Raw genomic sequence first — 18,731 nt, 5'->3', positions numbered from 1 at the left:
GAAGGAGTGGGGAAAAAAAAAAAAAAAAAAAAAGATTTGTACAAATTTCAAAATACTGGAAAATTGATCTTGACACAAATGGTCGTAGCCCACATGGATTGATTTGTTTGGACCCACAGAATCCATGGAAAAGAAATAATTTTGTTTTTGTGACATACCAGCCAAAACATAAAGTTTGTTGTTCTAGCACCACTGCACTCTCTTGTATTGTTTTGTAAGTGTGAAGTAGACTGGATAAAGGGTTGTCAAAAATAATCAAAGGACTCATATAGCATACATATACTATACAGAGATTCTTTCCTTTATAGTTAGATAGCCTGATATTCAGACATATCACTCTGAGTCATACCTTCTCTGCTTTCATTAAATGTTGCTCTTAGATAATAAAGACATGCTCACAAGATTCTTCTGCTGTATGAGACATGGGGGTTGAACAGATGTCATGGCAAGTCATTTATTTTGGCTTCTCACAAGCACACCTCAAAGGCCTTTGCAGAGACTACGTCTTCTCTAAGATCTGCAGAGCCTAATCATCAATCAAATGAAACATGTATCTGTACAACAAATAACAGAACTATGATGAGGCGCTGAGCACAGTGGAACTTGAGCCAGCAAAAAGGAAGCATCTGTGTCCACTGCCAGGTAAAATCACAGCATGCAAAGATGTGAAAGAGATGACTAGCAGCCAAGCACACACAACTATACTAAGCACAGACAGGTTCTTGAAGCAGACCTGTTCGGCTATACACACAAACGCAAACTTAGACAGACAGGCAGTGATGCAAGAGGCTTTCCTATATTTTGTTCTGAGTGGAACAATCCTGATGCTAAAGTAAGAGAGAAGACTGTCAGCTCCCATATAGACAAAGCTGGGGTTGGTCTTGTCTGAATGTAAGCAGGTTTTTAAGCTTGGATTTTAAAATGAAACCACAACAGCAAGGTGGCTGTAATGGTAGGAAGATTTATTAGGAAAGTTATTCTTATTTAATATTTCCACATGTTTTTTTTTATTTATTTAACCTTTATTTAACTAGAAGTCCCATTGAGATTGAACATTTCTTTTACAAGAGAGACCTGGGCAAGGTAGCTGGCGTACAAAATCTCAACATATTCACATGCAACACATGCAACATGTTATACAAAAACACACACAAAAAAACAAGAAAAATAAGCTAATGTCTGTATCACCACATTTTTATGATGCCCTGCCTAGTAGGAAAATGCAGTCCCCAGATTTATCAAAACAAAGGGTACATTATAAAGCAACCACTTGGAAGCGTAGCTGGTAACAACCCAAGATGGCACAGAGGAAGGCTAGAAGTTTACCCAGTGTCACTTTATAGATAAAAAATATACCAGTGCTGTTGTCTGTGAGTGATCGATGATGTCCAGCCCACCAAATCACAAAGAATGCTGTAGTGAATAAGCAACTTTGTGTTTGTAGTTTGCTTGTTTTTTACTAAATCTTATGGGACAAAAATGGAAAAACCCTCTGTGAAAACCTGGCACAACTTTAAAAAAAAAAAGAAAAAAATTGCCCTAAATATTAATCTTTCTTTCACGCCAACTGCTCCCAAGATAAACAGCCAGAAAACCATTAATATCCCCTAAATCAGCAGCATGTGAACGAATTAGGATTTTAGTAAGAGCCAAAAATTCACTTTGTTGTCTTGTCCCTTTAAAGTAGTCTTGGCACTATGGTGCTGTGTAGCATAGGCACCAGTATTTAATGTCTCATCTAATTGATGGTAAAACTGATGAGAATATTTAGTGGGCAGCCTACAGAGTGCTTTGAGAGGTGTTGCTGCAGGGCAAGGTTGGAAGTCAAGCTACGGGGATAAACAATCCAAATAAGTTGCAAAATCTATCTTTTATAACACTTTTCTCTTCGGTGTCATTATTCTGAAACTCTCTGCTGTTCTGTAGCAGTGCTACAACTGTTCTGAGAAGAAAAAGAAACGGCTCTATCCTAAACAATCATGTCAAATTGATCAGTCATGTCATGTGAAAACACTCAACATGGGATTTTTCCATGTGGGAGACCTAAGTGTGAATGCCAAAAGCCACCACCTTACACACATATTCGAAGCCAGCAATCTTGCAGGTGTGAAAAGGGCTTTAGTATGGTGAATCCAGTGTGCCTTTCGTGTTCCTGCTAGCTGAATCAGAGTGGAGTGTCACTGGTAATGCCTGGTAATGCCTCAGGGGGCTGATTGGGCCATTATAGATGGACAAGAAAAAAAGTCTGCTTTCTCACTTTAGTCAATCAAGTAAATGGCCCCCTGGGTGGCAGGCCTAGGGTACCTAATGGGCTCATCAGGGAGGAGGAGGTTGATGATGGGAATGAGCAGCAAGAGGAAGGGCGCCGGCTGACCCACCTTCAGCCCTCTACCACAGCCCCTTGTCCTGCCAAGGACACACAAATCTCCTGGGAGCCAGCCTCGACACAAATATTCAACATCTGACCATCAGCTCTGTCTTAACAAGGACAACGGTGACATGTGGATTTCATGTCATTTTAGTTCAGTGTGGAAAAACGTGGCAAAAATGGCATGATTGGGAAATTTTTAACTCTATTTTTCAAAGAATACCTGCATTGTAAGAAAACGCTTAAAACGCATAAAAAATAGGCATGATAATTAAGAATGTAGAAGAGACACTTTCCATAATGAAACACATTGGGTAAATGGATAAAAACCATCTGCTGTATGACTCAAAAACAAAGAAATGTTGTTTCTCTTGGGTCTTATCCCCGTCTTACTCAGGGAAAAACAGTTTCACAGGCTCTGCGTAATAATTAAAGACCACGATGCAATGATTTGTGTCTAATTTAGGTTGAACAGGACAGGCTATCTATTAGGCACTTGGCTTAGTAACAGGGAGTCATCTATGTAACATCAGTGTGACCTTGTGCCCAGCTTTCAATTTTTTTTTTTTTAATTTTCAGCAGTTATTTTACAATTCACTCACCATGGTCCTTGTATTCACAGGAGTCATTCTCAGCAGTGGCCTTGTGTGGTTTTCTAATTAATTACTATGCATGTTTCCGTCTTCTTTTAAGCAATGCACTTGTATGCACGGTGCAATCTGCAGAAGTTAAATTAATTAATCAAGAACAGACAATTCCTCTGTTAGTATAAAGCTATATTCCCATCGCCATTTCTTCTGTTATTACTTAATTATTGTGTTATTTATTTTTCCATCTAGAAATATAAGTGAAAGCGTGTTTGCTTGTAATATACCCTGCCACTGAACATAAGTGCTAAATGCATTGGAATATATGGTACTAACTAGTGAGGGGTTTGAAATAATAGTACCTCAAGGCAATTTATGTTATGAAAGATTGAATGGTATCATGCTTCAAAATCTGCTTTCAGCAGCACAGTAATGAAGCAGTGTTTTTTCCATCTGCTTCAAATGACTAGATTTGTTTGAAGGAGAAACATTTATACATACGCCATCCAGTTGCACCATTAAAACATAATGGGATGAGACACATCGTAAGCAGCTGGAGTAAAAAAAAATGGCTGCTATAAAAAGGTATTTTCTATAGGTAGTGTTGAAGAAAAGCTTTAAGGTGAAACTCCAGTTATTTGTAATGGTCAGGACAAGAGATGGGTATGATTAAAAATGGCCCCAGACCTTGACATAGACCAGCTCACTACAACCTGCGCACACATACTACACAGCCGCCGGCACAGTTCTCATGACACTTTTAAGTTGCATTGACTGAAATTCCTGATGTAAAATAGTGTGAAAATAACATCAGTGCCTTGGGCTTCATGTAGGATTCCCCCTGCCCTTACCAAGAGGCCCTCAGCAGAATGTGTTACCACCAACAACAGCTCTTTTTATCTCAACACACTCGGTTTCAAAGTACAGGAAATTTACTTCTGCCATATAAACTAGTCTCCTTCTAAATGTCTGATGTGTTACATAAATAAATGTCTCAGTTACAAATATGTACACACTGGAAAAAAATACTGTTGAGACGATTCAAAATTTCAAGGCAGCTGACTGTAATAGCTTTTTGAGTTTTAAGCCTAAACAAAAAAATGCCTTGCTCAAACTTTGATCTTTAGTTGATTTAATTTACTTTTCTTCTTTAGATAAACTTGAATCTTTGAGTTTTAGAAAAATAATTGTATCGCAAAAAATATTCACTGTGCGCTGAGAACCTTATACACTTTGGTTGGTTAGTTTTCTTAACTTTTTTGTTTTCACAGTGTGTTAAATATTCCATATCATGGCTTATCATGTGTTTGTTACACATTTCCATTCTTTGTCAGTCAGACCATTGTCATCTTCATGGTAAATGCACTAGTCTTAATTCAAGTCTCACAGTTTAAGACAGTGGCCCAGTTGTTTTTGATTGTGTTTAAAACCATATCAAAACATTAAAACTCCTCTTGTTTAGCCCATGGAAGTCATCTGTGAAATTCTTCTGCCAACTGATTAAATTGTTACACTTTTTAAAAAATGTTTTAATTTAAATTATCCACATTTTTAAAAGGAGTAGATGAGTTTAAAATAGTTTTGACAGAGGTTTTTCATCCTGACACATCCAAAGGTTTTGTGTTTTCTACAGCAGGATGACACAGTTTGATCTAAAACAAACCCAAATTGCACGCTCCACTTAAATCTGGGAGACTGTTGCTAACGGTGGTTGATGCTGGACAGTATTTATAGTGAGTTTAATTAAAATTTTTAAGTATTACAGTAATACAAGGTGCAGTGTAAAAAGGAGAGAACATGCAGTGAGTCACCAGGCACCTGAGTACCACAAAAACATATGTAAAAAAAAAGAAAGAAACAAAGAAATTATTAAACTATACAGTGTTTTTGTGCTTCTCATGGTACTTTAATGCTTTTTTAATTTTCAACGTTTTTTTTTTAAATTCAGAATAGACCAATAATGCCCTGACTCTCTTTAAAATTAAAATTAAAATTAAAAATGAGACACAAATTACACTGTACAAATTATTTCATTAGAGTTGTACATAATATATTAAAAGCAGAGGTTTGAGCAGAGCAGTTAGAGTGGTCTGTTTATGAATTAGTGAATATGCATGCTTTGCGGACTCTGCGGTCCAGTCTTATTATGTCAATGATATTCACCTCACAATGCTAATATGCTTCCAATTTCATCAGATAATTTTAATGGCTGCCTTATTACCTGAACCCACATGGTTTCTCCACTTACACCCACTGCACTCAGCGTGCTGCCCATTCTCCTCTCCTGTATGGACACTAGATTAGTTCAGGTTAAATATACCACTCTAAATCATTAACACGTCTTATTGAAGTGAAACTGTGGTGTTGGAAATTGGCCCCGGATATAAACACATGAACACTGGATGGTGCTTATGCATTTGTCAGTGTTTTTCCATACAAATAAACTAAAACTAAACTGTGGACAAAATAGTGCAATTTAGAGATATACACTGCACCACTGTTGTTTCACTAAGTGTACTGTTTAACATTCACAAATCCCAAAATGATTTTTTTACCTCTCCCAGTTCACTCTCTCTTTATTACATATTACTAATATTAGTTAGCAGGTGGAATCAGCATACCACAGATGCACTTTTTTGTGCGGTAATGACAGTTTGGGGTATAACAATAAACAAATTAAAATTTAAAATCCATGAAATTAAATTGTGATTACCCAACGTGAGCAAATGATTGATCCTCATCTAATGAAAGTATGTGTGTGTTTTTGGGGTTGGTGTGTGACTGCCTGTAATTGTTTCAATTCACTTTTGCCTAAATGTGCGTGCATGCATGTGTGTGCGTGTGTGAGCATGTACACACATGTGTTTGCATGCGCACATGTGTGGGCATGTCCAACTGCAGGCTGTTTACAGCGCGGATATTATCGGTATGAGTACACAGAGGTGGGTTGTGCTAATTAGTTTTCCCAGCATGCCATTCGAACAGCATGGCAATCACGGTGGGGAATGAATATGGAACAAGTTCCCTATGCACTGATGTGGAGACTTCAGCTCCACACACACAGACACACACACCCACACATATTTGGCATACACAGTACAGTGCGCTCATTCAAATTTTGTTGCTTCACTGTTTTATTCTCATGGGTGTGGTGTCATTTAATGTGTTTACGCACTGTATATACTGTATTTGTGTGTGTGTTTCTTTATAGCCTGTAATTGGATGGGAAAGTATATTAGGTCTCATCATAATGCATTTTTATTTCAAGTCCTCCTCATGTACGGTGCCTCTACACAGTCCCTCCTTTGATGGAGCTTAACTAGTGTGTATTACATGCTTTTCTTTATTATTATCTTGATGGTCATGTACCTTACCCCTAAGAGGCCATAAAAATAGACTTTGAACTTGCTTTTTGAATTTGTTTGCAACCGTGGTTGTTTCCATAATGTGAACACAGATGGGTTAAGTCAGCTAAACACTTTATAACAATCAGTAAGAAATGCTAAATTGATTGTTAATTCAATTTAGGTATTTTAATCTGAACAAACAATATTCTGAACTTGCTAATGATGTATAAACCTTCAAAAAACTCATTACATAGAGAGATGGACCAGATGTTTGTAACATTTTGTCAGTGGTTAGTAGTTAGTTTGTAAACCATCTACAGTATAAACATTATTTGGAAAAAGTTGTAACTGGTGATTATAATACCTTACATATGTAATGTTCCTTTACGTTCCAAGTAATTTCTGTGCCTTTATTTTGAAAGTCTACCTGAACCTTGCATATACATCATGGTTTATTTGACAGCAGAGTCCTGCAAATGCATAACTGATGCTGGAGGAGTACTACAGTCTGAAACATAGAGCCACTGACCAAGCTGCTGTATTTAACACGTTGGAAGTGAGAACATATTAACTATAAAGATTATCTGCATGGTTACTGTAAAGTTGCAGCTGATGACTATAATACTTTTTTAAACAGTTAATAATTAAGCAGCGTGTAGTGCATTTGTAAACATTATTGGGATGCAATTAGAAAGTTGTAAATGATTTTTATGTAATTTTGTAGTTGCTTAATAAATGGTTTATAAAAAATATATAAACATTATTTGAATGTTTGTTAACTGTAAAAAACAAGAGTTTAATAAACTATCAATTTAGCATTAATTAATGATGGTTATTATGAAGGGTTACAGATCCTTCATACTAACTAAAAACACTAAAAACAGCACCTTATAAGATTTTTTTTTTTTTTTTTTTTTTTTGTTGTTATTGTTGTTGTTGCTGTTGTTTTTTTTTTTTTTTTGGGAGGGGGGGGCGTTTTTGCCTTTATTTTTACGGAAATAGACAGGAAAGACAAGAAAGAGAGGGGTATAACATACAGCAAAGATCCCCATTTTAGAGTCATTTGTAAATTTGCAAATTAAATAATTGATGAAAAATCAAGGTTAATCAATTAATTCTTCTTTTTGCTGTTTGTTTTTAGCTCCGGGACACAAAATCCATTGGTCAGAATACAACACTTCTTCATTTCCTGGCTGAAAGGTGTGAAGACAACTATGAAGCGATTTCGAGGTTCCCAGATGAGCTGGAGCACGTGGATAGTGCCAGCAAAGGTAGGTCTTCATTTCTTTATGTCTTGAGAGAAGTAGTGAAGATGACTTGGAGACGGCTAAGGTCTTTGTTGAAGGCGAACTTCCAAAATATTTATCCACAAATGCATTGTAATTTCTAGCCCACTCTATATTCATAAATTTATTTTAATTCATTTTCAGCACATTTTCAACCTTTACTTATCTTTTTCATCCCTTGACGACAGCCAGCGCTCTCTGTTTGTGACAGGAATAGAGTTGCTTGTCTGACCACACTGTCATTCAGCCTGTCAATAAACTAATTCCACTCTAATTCTATTCTCAAGCATTTGGTGGAATCCCTGCAGGCTTATTTACTTTGTTAGTCTCGTAATTGGTTATTTAATCTAATTCAACTAATTATGCACTTGACTGAGGCTGCCAGCCATTGTGTAAGTGGACTGAATAGTCTCCATGCGCTGTATATATTTAGATGTCTATATGCAGAAAATTCTGAAATACATCAACTTTGTCATTTCATGGAAGTGAAGGAGATGCCAGTTAATTGACTGAGACCAGCAAATAAATGTCTCTCCCACAAAACCCTCAGGAACTATTTAAGGGGTAGGGATGCAAAACACAGTTTATTCTGGGCACAACACTGCTTCTCTTTTTTTCCACTGATCATCACATACAATTAAACAGGGTTTTTATTGGGACACTATAACAATAAAGGCAACTTCCTGGTCACATTTTGACACATTAATTGAGACTGCTGAGCTAAATTAGGAAGGGTTACCATTTTAAATAATCTGGTGATCTTTTTCCTACCATTCTCACCGCACTCATCTTTTATTCAATATATTTTACTGTGTTTGTAGCATGTTGGAGCTAGGTAGATGAGAAAAGTTGAAATCTCTGCTGATGAGCCTCTAAAAATCAATTTTATTAGATTTACTTTGAGGCACAATAGAACACAGTGATCAAAGGCCGTGCGCTGGTCTTTGCCAAGCTTTTATTGCCTGTAGAACATCACTGAATTATTTACAACTATCTCTAGATCCTTCTCTAGAGCTTCTGGTCTCCCTTCAGATTAACTGGCTAAAGAAAATTAAATAAAACTGCAGTTTCACTTTAACACACTGTACACTAACATGGGGGTTAAAAATATCTAGACATGATGGCCTCCTCCGATATCTGTATTTGAATTTCTGTTTCAGTGTGCTAATAGTTTGTTTGTTTCTGATGGAACAATTTAATTCATATAACCAGCAACCTTTTAAAAAAAATCCTTGTTTATTTTGAAACATACCACTTGTTGCCATGGCAACAACCTTGGCTTCCTATTAAACATATAGATCATAATTAGTGTTTATACTTGAGCTACATAAAGAAAAAGATGTACCAACACAATCAAATTCAATTAAAACCAAACATATCATATACAAGACATAAAACTGTCATCTTCTCGTTGGTGAATGAATAAAAAAATCCTCATGCTGTTGTGCTTTCATGAGTAACAAATCTCAAGTGAACAACCCTGTGTAAAGCCTGTCGCCCAGGCAGAGCGTGTGATTTCTGATTGTTGATTGTCAGAGGCTTGTCGGGGAGGGGTTGACTTAAAGGGGCACTGACAGTGATGTGGGGGATTCAAATGCAATCAAATGGCCATCTGCAATGCCTGGAAGTCCAACAATTAATGCCATCAATAAGTGCAATCAGGCCTGGATAATTTGCCGATGAAATCATAATTTTCCCTGCCTTGATTGGCTTCTGCAGACTTTAACTCCTCCAGTGAACATGTTCTCTAAGAAACAAGATTGCCACCTTGCTATTGTCTGGTTTCTATTTCACAGCTTTCACCACCTTCCAAATATTTCATACTACAGTAATTAAACATTTTGATGAATATTACACCAGGCATATAAATATTTAAAGAAAGGGTGATTGCTAATTATTGTTTATTATATTTCATCATTGATTATTTAATTGTTTTGTCAACAGAGACCTGTTTTAGTATTTTCAGGCTGAAGTGAGACAGATATCTATGTTCTAAGAATAGCTCATACTTGACCAAAATGGTGTGATTATATTATTTTTACCATGATAATTGTCATATCTTAACTCTACAGCATGACGGACTGTAATTCATTGCAATCAAGACATTGTGTCATTACTATTTAATTTTATTTACTCTGTATTTACCTTGCTACCTCTTCATTTATTGCTTTGATGATAAATACACATGTACAAGCATTAGGGAGATCTTTTTTTTCTAGCTTTAGTCTAACATGCTGAAGGCACACTGCAGGTATACGTCCCAACATTGGCTGCAGAATCCCAGCATCCACTATCTGCGTTTTCAAAGTCCCCGGGAAACACTGATGTAGTCATTTCAATGCCAGAACTCGAGTTTCATCAAAACAAGTTTCCCCTCAACACTGTTTTGCAGCAGTACCCTCACTGCATCCTGGGCTTAGTGCCGCCCAAGCCGTTTGTGATTGGTTTAAAGAAATGCAAACAAGGCAGGACGTTTATTCCCCTATAGCAGAATGTGCTTGTGTGGAGCCAGTCCTTTCTCCAGTGCTGAGTGCTGTGGATAGAGGTCTGGCTATGTGAAACTACCCAAAAACATGTCTTAATACATCCTAATACATGAGGAATTAGTATGCTTATAGACTGGCCTGAGTGCAGAGGAGAGTGAGGGAGGAAGTTAGAGGTTAACTTTAACTAAGACCAGCACATAGAGATGTTCCCTCAGGAGAATCCTCCTCTCTCCGAGGATTCAGACATTATCAAAGCCCACCTGTAACAAGGTCGATTTTGATTAAAATCCACTTGATTATGTAAGGAGGCAGGGGCAGTGAGCCGCATATGTTCCCAGTAGGACCTGGACAAAGGGAAGGGACATGATTTTAACAAAAATATTAGTAAAAGAAGTGTTTCTCTATTAAACTTTTAGCAGCTCATAATTTTCTTTCACTTCACGTTTAGCAATTAAACATGTTATCGAATGTGTTAATTCTAGCCTTTTTACTCACACTGTTACATAGCATACAAACTGCAACATGTTATGAGCATAAATTAATATTCAGGTGCTAATTAATGTCTGATCAGGGTTATTTTAGTCTATTTGATTATGGACTCAAATATTTTAGAATTAAAACCGGGTTTTTTGAGAGACAGGAGCCTTTTCAGCACCTTGTTTTCATACCACACTGAGGTAGAACTAGAAAATGCTTGAAAGAAAGTTTGAAAACCACCCTGCCAGCATCAGTGAAGTCAGGAAATCACAAAATGAGAATGACTATTTGTTTAGTTGATGTGAACTTTACTTCACTGAAATAATTTGCCTGCAATCAACCAGTCACTGTTGAAGTGCTATTGGAGGCATTTTAGGTTTTCTGCTAAAAATAAATGTAGGCAAACATATTAGTAATTATCCTGGATATATTGTACTGTAATACTCCTGTATTGTAAGTTGCTATGGATGGTGTCTGAGAGTTTATATGTATGTATTGTGGTCCTGCTGAATATGACACATAGCACTTTGCCTTCACTGTCACAGTCTGGTGTTTTTGTTAATGATGATGCCATGCCACTCTAATCGCTTCCATCAAATAGGTTATAATTGTTGTCTTGTTATATAGCAGCAAAAACTAAAAATCATAAAAGAATTTTTTTTAATGAAATGTGGTGAGAAGTTTGGGTACAGGCTTATTTTTAGTGTGCATACTACCGTTGTTGTTGCCACTGACAGATCACTTTACTCTGCCACTTTACTTGATCATGGGTTCAATGGAAAAATATTGCTACGTAATTACCTTTTTGTATATTTTGACGCAAATCAAATGTTTCTGAGCTCTTTCTCATACAGTTTCAGTATTTTTAACCTTCAAGACACATGCATTTAAAAACTACAAAACTCATTAGCATACATTTCCTTAAAACCCACAGAAAGTGTTGTCCATATTCTGTATCTAGCATACTAGCATACATCTAATTCATAAGTGAATTTCAGAATTTACCCTTGGTCATAGAGCACTGCTATGGAATCACAATGTAAAATGAAACTGAACATACTTCAGAATTAATGGTGCTCTCTTCAACGAGTTTTATTCACCACAAAAAAAAAGTGCATTGAGTTTCTCTAAGGTCAGTGAAAGTGTAGGAGATGTTGTTCTATTTTTTTCTTTTAAGAGCATTGATTGAAGATTGTGGTAAAATCATTACAACTTGAAGAACAGGCAAGGACAAGATTTTGACAGTGTTTTTCACCACCATGTACACTTTTCTTCAGACAGTGAAAAGCTGCTGAAGAGACACCACTGTCATTTAGGAAGTCTTTTTTTTTTAAAGTCATAGAGCTTCTGGAGCAATATATCATCGCAGTTTATTGAATTTTTGTGTTGTCACAATAAAAGCTTTGACCTTGATACTGATCAGGGTATCAGTATCAAGTTCATCTTACTGTTAAAACTTTTCAGATCAAAATTCATCTCTTTACGGACACTACATAGTTTAACAAAATTATGAAAACAGTTGGTTAATAATGATATATAATATAGTGCTAAATATATTAGTTATCTCCAGGTTGCATAGGAGCAAAAGGCTTGACGTTGTCACCCTTATACGTGCAAACATTTATTTCTTAGCATTACTAATTCATCAAGTATGATACAGATTGGCCTTTATGAAACACAGTGTTGCCCGTTGCCAAATTTAACCTGTTGCCTCCCACTACCAAGAGACCAATTCTGCTTTTATTATTGCCGTTGTAGCCAAACCACCATATTTCACTGTGAGCTCCGTCTCTGTCTGAGCACAGGATTGGTAGCCTCTCCAGCCACCATGTCATCTTGGATCTCCACTGATAAATCACTCTGAGGGATGAAGGATTTGAAGGAGGTCTGGATAGCTCAAAGGGGCTCAGGCCTCTTTGAAAATGCTCTTTTTTTCCCCCTCATCTTCTCCCCCATCCAAAATGACTGGTCACACCCAGCAGCACACCGTCACCTCTGCCTTCTGGAGTTAGATATATGGTACATCGTTTACTTTGCCTTCAGTAATTATTTCAGTGGCTCCAAAAAGCTGCATTACAGTATACAGAAGAGTAACTGATATCACGATTATTTTGAAAGATACTGCGATTGGGATATGATTCATGACTAGTGGAAATGATCATTTTTGCCGCACAATTTTCACAGAAAAAGCCCAGTTAAAATCATGATGTGACATTTGTTGAGGTCTGTACCAAACAAATATGTTTTCTTACTTGTTGAGACACCAGGGGATCTCTGTAGCACTGAAGTAATAAATGATAAAGCTGTTTTGTCACATTTTTCCCTTATCAAAAAAATTGCAACTTCTGCAGTCAGGATATTGGCCGTATTGCGATTTCAATTATATTTCAATTAATTGTGCAGCCCTAATCAGGCTTCTTATGGGTGCTGGCAATCCTTGAAAACACTTGAAGTGTAATGTTTTCAAGGTTTGAAAAGTGCTTGCATTTTGAATAAAAAGTGCATGAAACTGCTTGAAATTTTGATTGCATTAGTTTAATAATAAATCACTGTCTGACTGAATATTAGATAAAGAAATAAAATTAGTCATAGACAGCCTAATTTGGCAGGTGAATTTGAAACATTAAACTTTGTTGTGTTTTCCTTTAATTTGTCACCGCTCTGTAGAATTCCGTAGCGGAACATGATCTTGGTTTTAGCACAATTACATCTGATTTAATTTAATAAAGAGGTAATACTGAACCTAATCATTTAAAGTATATATGTAAAGCACATATAAATATGTCATGTATCACAGCTGTCAGGTGCTGAAGAGCTTGAAAATGCAGCTTGAAAATGCTCGAAAAGTTCTTGAATTTGACTTTATAAGCAGTGTAGGATCACTGCCTTATTACAGTGTGCCATACAACCCTGATATATTGTATTCTTTATTAATTTTCTATTTCAATTTATCCTTAAACAACCTCATGTTTAACAATGCTGCATGAACTGCAGTGAGATGTCAGACTGACATTTGAAATTAGATGCAGAGCTAATTTCTCTGCACTTTTATAGCTGTGTTTGACTGATGAAGTATATTGTATGTACCATTTACTGCTTGCTTCTCATTTCTTAATATTAATGCACAGTAGATTTTTAAAAACTGTATGTTTCATAAGTCAGTTTTTTTTATTGAACCTACACTTTAATGAATGAAAATCTCTGTAGATATAAACTGCTCATTCTAAGGTAACGAAAAAACTAAAACATATTTATGAATATTGTATTCTATTTCTGCCATATTCTGCCAAGAACCCCCAGTTAATCTTACACACTGGACCTTTAAAATGCTTAAATTTAAATAGTTTAAAGACTTAACTTCTTTCATAACAAGTGAAAGTCTCCTGTCTTTAGTTCCCATTCCACAACCTTTACATTCCTGTACCTTGGCCTTCCTGAGACACGTGAACGTGATGCAGGAGTTTCATATTTCAGTATCATAGTTTATTCCTCTAGGATGATGCATCACTGAATAAGCATGTAGTCAAGATTGATTATCTAGACTAAAGACTGAATATGCATTCTTTCATAAATGTACTATTGTAGATTGAGACTATAATCATTTGAAATGTAGTCATAGAATCCAGTATTTTCATACCCCTGACCTCATCTTAATAGCAGTGGCAAAGCCTTGAGAGAAGTGTCATTGGCCAATTTTCCTTGTTAAATCCCCCCCAGAGATGAATATGTGGGGCCTGACAATGGGAACTAAGTCGGTGTGGTGATTCCACTCAATCAGTGGTGCACTGACAATCTGTCTTGACAATCCGGGAAAAGAGGAAATATGACACAAATGTTCTCATAAATCTATTTAGTATAAGGCATAGCCAAGGGCAAAGTACTTTGGAGCCTGTGAGAGAGAAAATGGAGAATGAGGGGAGAAAAAAAGATGAACTCTGAGGATATTAATACCGCTGTGAATATATCTATTATCCACATTCATTTCAAGGCACTGCAGCATAATAAAGCAGTGCCCATTTCCCATTTAAACTCCTAGCAGTACTTGGCTCTGTATTACGTAGACAAAATGCCTTTCTGGATGGGGTGTAACACAGAAGGGATCATTTGTCTTTTGTTTTCAATGGAGTTGCAGGGAATCATGGGGTTGAGAACTTATTCTCTCATGCCAGTTCAGGGAGGGTATCTGACTAAAGTCAGCTGCAGAAGCTGAAGGAAGAATCGACACAAGTCAAGCCAAACGCTTAAAAAAACTACTGTAATGGATGCACATGTGTTTATTTCTCGCCAATCAACAGTTGTATTGAAGTTTGGGGAACTTTTTGAATTTTCCTTGCTATCAGCTGGACTGCTAAAAAGCTCTAAAGCAATATTAATAGATAAAATAATATTACATGCTGTTTATGTTAAAGGAGAAGGTAATTGTTCATTTTAAAAAAAGACCTGCCCTACTTTTCAAGTATTTATTAGTATAATGGCCTTAAGATGTGTCATATTTTTTGGGGGTTCCAACATATATCACAATCACCACATAACAGAGGACTGGAAAAAAGAAAAAGAAATACAGTTCAAAATGGCAGTGAGCAGACAGGCTAAAACAAAACAACAACAAAAAATAACTGTGAACAGATCACATATACATGTATGAACAGTGACAGTTTCATTGATAAGAAGAGTAGATCATCTCAAAGTAAGAGGACAAGGCCTGCTTAATGACATGCATCTAAAATCAACAGATTATTACTCCAGTTTGCTGGAGGATTTTATTTTTCATACTCTTTTGGTGGTGCTTTTCAGAACCATTGTCTATCGATTGTATTGTATGGAATATGTTCTTTTAATGGAAATTGTTTCTTATTGCTTTAGTAGCTTTATAAGATGCCTGTGTCTAAATGTAATGGCAGAAACACAAATTATTCATTGTATTTGTTATGGTCATAATGCTATAAAAGCTACAATTATTAAACTGCTCTTGAATTCAAGAAACGGTCCTAAATTTTCTACAGTAAATAAAGATATGCACATAAATGTTTAAGAGGCTGTGCAGAGGGTTTAGTTAAATGCGGCGCTGCCTCTTTGACTTAAATTCTCAGACAGAATATGATCTGTTTGCTCGGTAACCTTCTGATTTTCATGACTCTTTCCTTCATGGCACCATATTTCCCCATTTTCCCCCAAATGTTGACCACATTCTAAAATGTTCATATTCAGTTTCTATTTTAGTTCTACACACACTAATTTAGGCTGTACCGTCAGTGCTATTTTTCAGTGGGTTTCTAATGTGCACATTAAAAATGTAGTCTGTATGGCAACGTTAAGCCATATAAAGGAGACAGAGAGCAGACCAGCTGAAAGTTTTACTCTCTACAGACAGATGTAGCCATAAAGTTTTGTGTTAATATAATTGCGCTGATTGCAACGGTATGACGTCCATCATTTGATTCTGTAATTAGGAGAGACTAATTTGATTCAGTTTCAATGTATGTGCTATTAAAAATAATTGTTTTATTTGTTTGTTTGTACCTGTGTATTTGTGATAGTGATGTAAGTGGAGTGAGTTTTCACTCCCTATCAAATTACAAATTGTTCCTCCTTATACTGAGCATCAAGGCATACACATTATTTTTTATTGAAATCACATGCTATGTACGAAGTGACCTGTTTGGTTGTTATGGTTATGATTTACGGTACCTCCTCCTCACTTGCGGATAACAACACCAACTATACGAGGTGACACTCCTGAGAAAATGAGCCGTAGTATCACCCATGTCCCCCTGAACACCACCAGCGTTGCCTTCGGTTTGCCAGTTCCCAGCAACAGGCTTCTTGTCATCGATTTTGATATCCAGCCACTTCTTTTTAATTCCAGTAATGATTTGGCTCTTTGGTTTGGCAATCTGAATTAGCAGCTTTCATTACTGCTGTGATCTGCAGCCACATGAAAAATTGGGAGTGTCACAACGATGACTACCAATAACACCAACAACAGACCATTTCAACCTTCTGGAAAAAAAAAAAGAAAACTATTTCACAGTCAGTGAAGTTTCCCTTCTTAGATTTGTAGTCAAACTTTTCCTTTCTCCCGTAGATGTAATTGAATGACAATCTGATTTAGGTGTATATTAATATTCTCAATGGGAATTCCATTTGCCATATAATCGTGGGAATTAATAGGGTGTGGTATGAGGCAATGAATGTGCAGTATTTCAAGTTTATTGCAGTTTATAAAGTAGAGAATAGCATGTAGGTAAACTTAAACTGGGATAGTTTTAATGGTGTGCAGTTTTCGTCTGTTGTTGCGTGTGTAAAGTGTCCACGGGATCGTGCCATTGTGATGCTTCCAGCAGCAGAGGAGCTGGTCACGTCTGTGGGAATTATGAACAAGACGAAAACCTTCTCCAGGGTTCACATAACTTCAAAACTTAGTGGAGATTCACTTACCAGCGGTACATTGACCCAGATCGCACATCTAAGACAACAGTGGAGTGGCTTTGTCTCCGTATGTACTTGAGAGGCCCAGTCAAAGCCTGGGTTTAAACCCCTTTGAAAATCTGTAGAGAGACCTGAAGATTGCAGCTCACTGATGCTTCCCATCCAGCCTGACTGAGATTAAGAACGTCTGCGAGGAAGACAGAGACAAAAAGCACAAATCCAAGATGACTTGAAACTACAGTCACTAGTTTCAAATCGCCCACAACACTGAAGAAACATAAAGCATCATTAAACATACTTCAAGGAGGTTTTAACTGGTTTATGAAACAGTCTTAATTTTAATACGGATGCTTCTATATGACTTGTATAAACAAACGACCATCAGTGAGAAGGTTGGCTATTTCTCTGTACATTAGTTCTCAGGAAAAATTACAGTAAATAGTATGTTAGCCAGTTAAAAAGAAGCAGGCGGAGATTTTTCTTTCGACTTTCTAGTTGTAGAAGTACTATTACTTTTGTCCACAGGGGCTTCCAAAATCAACACAGTATTAATCTTCCTTAGAAGCAACACAGATTAGCCAAATCAGTCAGATGGTTGCACTAATGTACAATATCACTTTTAAGTGTTTCTGTAACTTTTTAATTGCTGGGTTTAAAGCTACTACAAGGAACTTTCTTAATTCTTTTAACTTTTGAGGTCCCTCTGAAAAAAAAATGGTAGCATTTCCACCGCCATAATCGCAAAATGTTACATCAAAAATAAAATTATGTAAATAAAAATCCCCTCTGTTTATGTAAATCATGTAGAGGCATCTGTATTAAATTGAGATGGTTTCATCACCAGTTAAAAAAATGGCTTTAATATTGGTTGTCCAGCTTGGCTTGTTGAGGGGTGAGTCACTGGACATCGCTGTCAATGTTTGGTTATTTTTATGAGCGTTCATTGAGACCTGTTGGACAACACTCAGCGATGGCGTTCATTTTAATTGTTCTGTTTGGGTTTGAAGCAGCCCGGTGGCATCTGTGGGAGAGTTTGTGTGTATGATGTCCAGAGAGCTCTTATGTGACAGCGGTTACTGTGCAGGGTTTCCTCATTCCCTACAGAATCTGCTCTCCTCCAGCACCCTCTCCTCATAGCCTCCTCGGTGAGATCCACACCTCGCCAGCCCGAGCCTTCGGTAGCCACCCTTAGTGTGATGGAATTCGGCCATCGCCAAACAGGTTCCTTTAGCAACAAGCAGATTGGTGTTTTCCTCTCTCCAAAGGGCTGTTGTTGAATGTAACACAGGAATCATGGGAATCCTTACTTCCGAAGGGAGCATCATTAAGAAGATGTAGAAATGATGTAGAAATGGAGCATTACTTTGAAAGTTGTACCAGAATTATACCTGAGTATTGCTTGCTGGGACTAGTTAACAGTTGTAGGTGGTCCTGGGTATTGGTGACTGTTACAGAGTTAAATGCATAAACTTATCAGTAATTTTCTGTTTGTTTTTCTTCTTCCTTGTATTGCTCCAGTCAGGGTGAAGGAATGTTTGTAGTAGAGCTTGTTTTCAGTGGCCAAAATATTGTGGAGCTACAAACAAACAGGATCCATCACATCAACCATCCACAGTAGAATGCGAATAAGAGATGAGTTTCAGAATAAATCCATACATTTAAACCACAGCTGGAATGTCTGGTTCCTACAGGCCTGACATGCCCACCGCCATCTTGACATCCTGATGCCCTGACTAACATTTTCATGCCTC

At 36.9% G+C, this 18,731-nt stretch overlaps 1 protein-coding gene across 1 annotated transcript in view; it reads left to right on the top strand.

Moving 5' to 3' along the window:
* The window catches only part of diaph2 (diaphanous-related formin 2), a 520,520-nt gene that overhangs the window by 329,539 nt on the left and 172,250 nt on the right, over positions 1-18,731 (top strand). Inside the window, exon 25 of the mRNA XM_084719553.1 lies at positions 7,444-7,573. Coding sequence (XP_084575679.1) covers positions 7,444-7,573 — 130 coding nt within the window. The remainder of the gene's footprint in view (positions 1-7,443; positions 7,574-18,731) is intronic.

This window comes from Lutjanus erythropterus, chromosome 5, assembly GCF_056507025.1.
Source record: "Lutjanus erythropterus isolate fLutEry1 chromosome 5, fLutEry1.hap2, whole genome shotgun sequence".
In the NCBI taxonomy this organism is placed as follows: Eukaryota; Metazoa; Chordata; class Actinopteri; order Lutjaniformes; family Lutjanidae; genus Lutjanus; species Lutjanus erythropterus.
The sequence above is the reverse complement of the archived record's forward strand: the minus strand, read 5'-3'. Positions and strand labels throughout refer to the sequence as shown.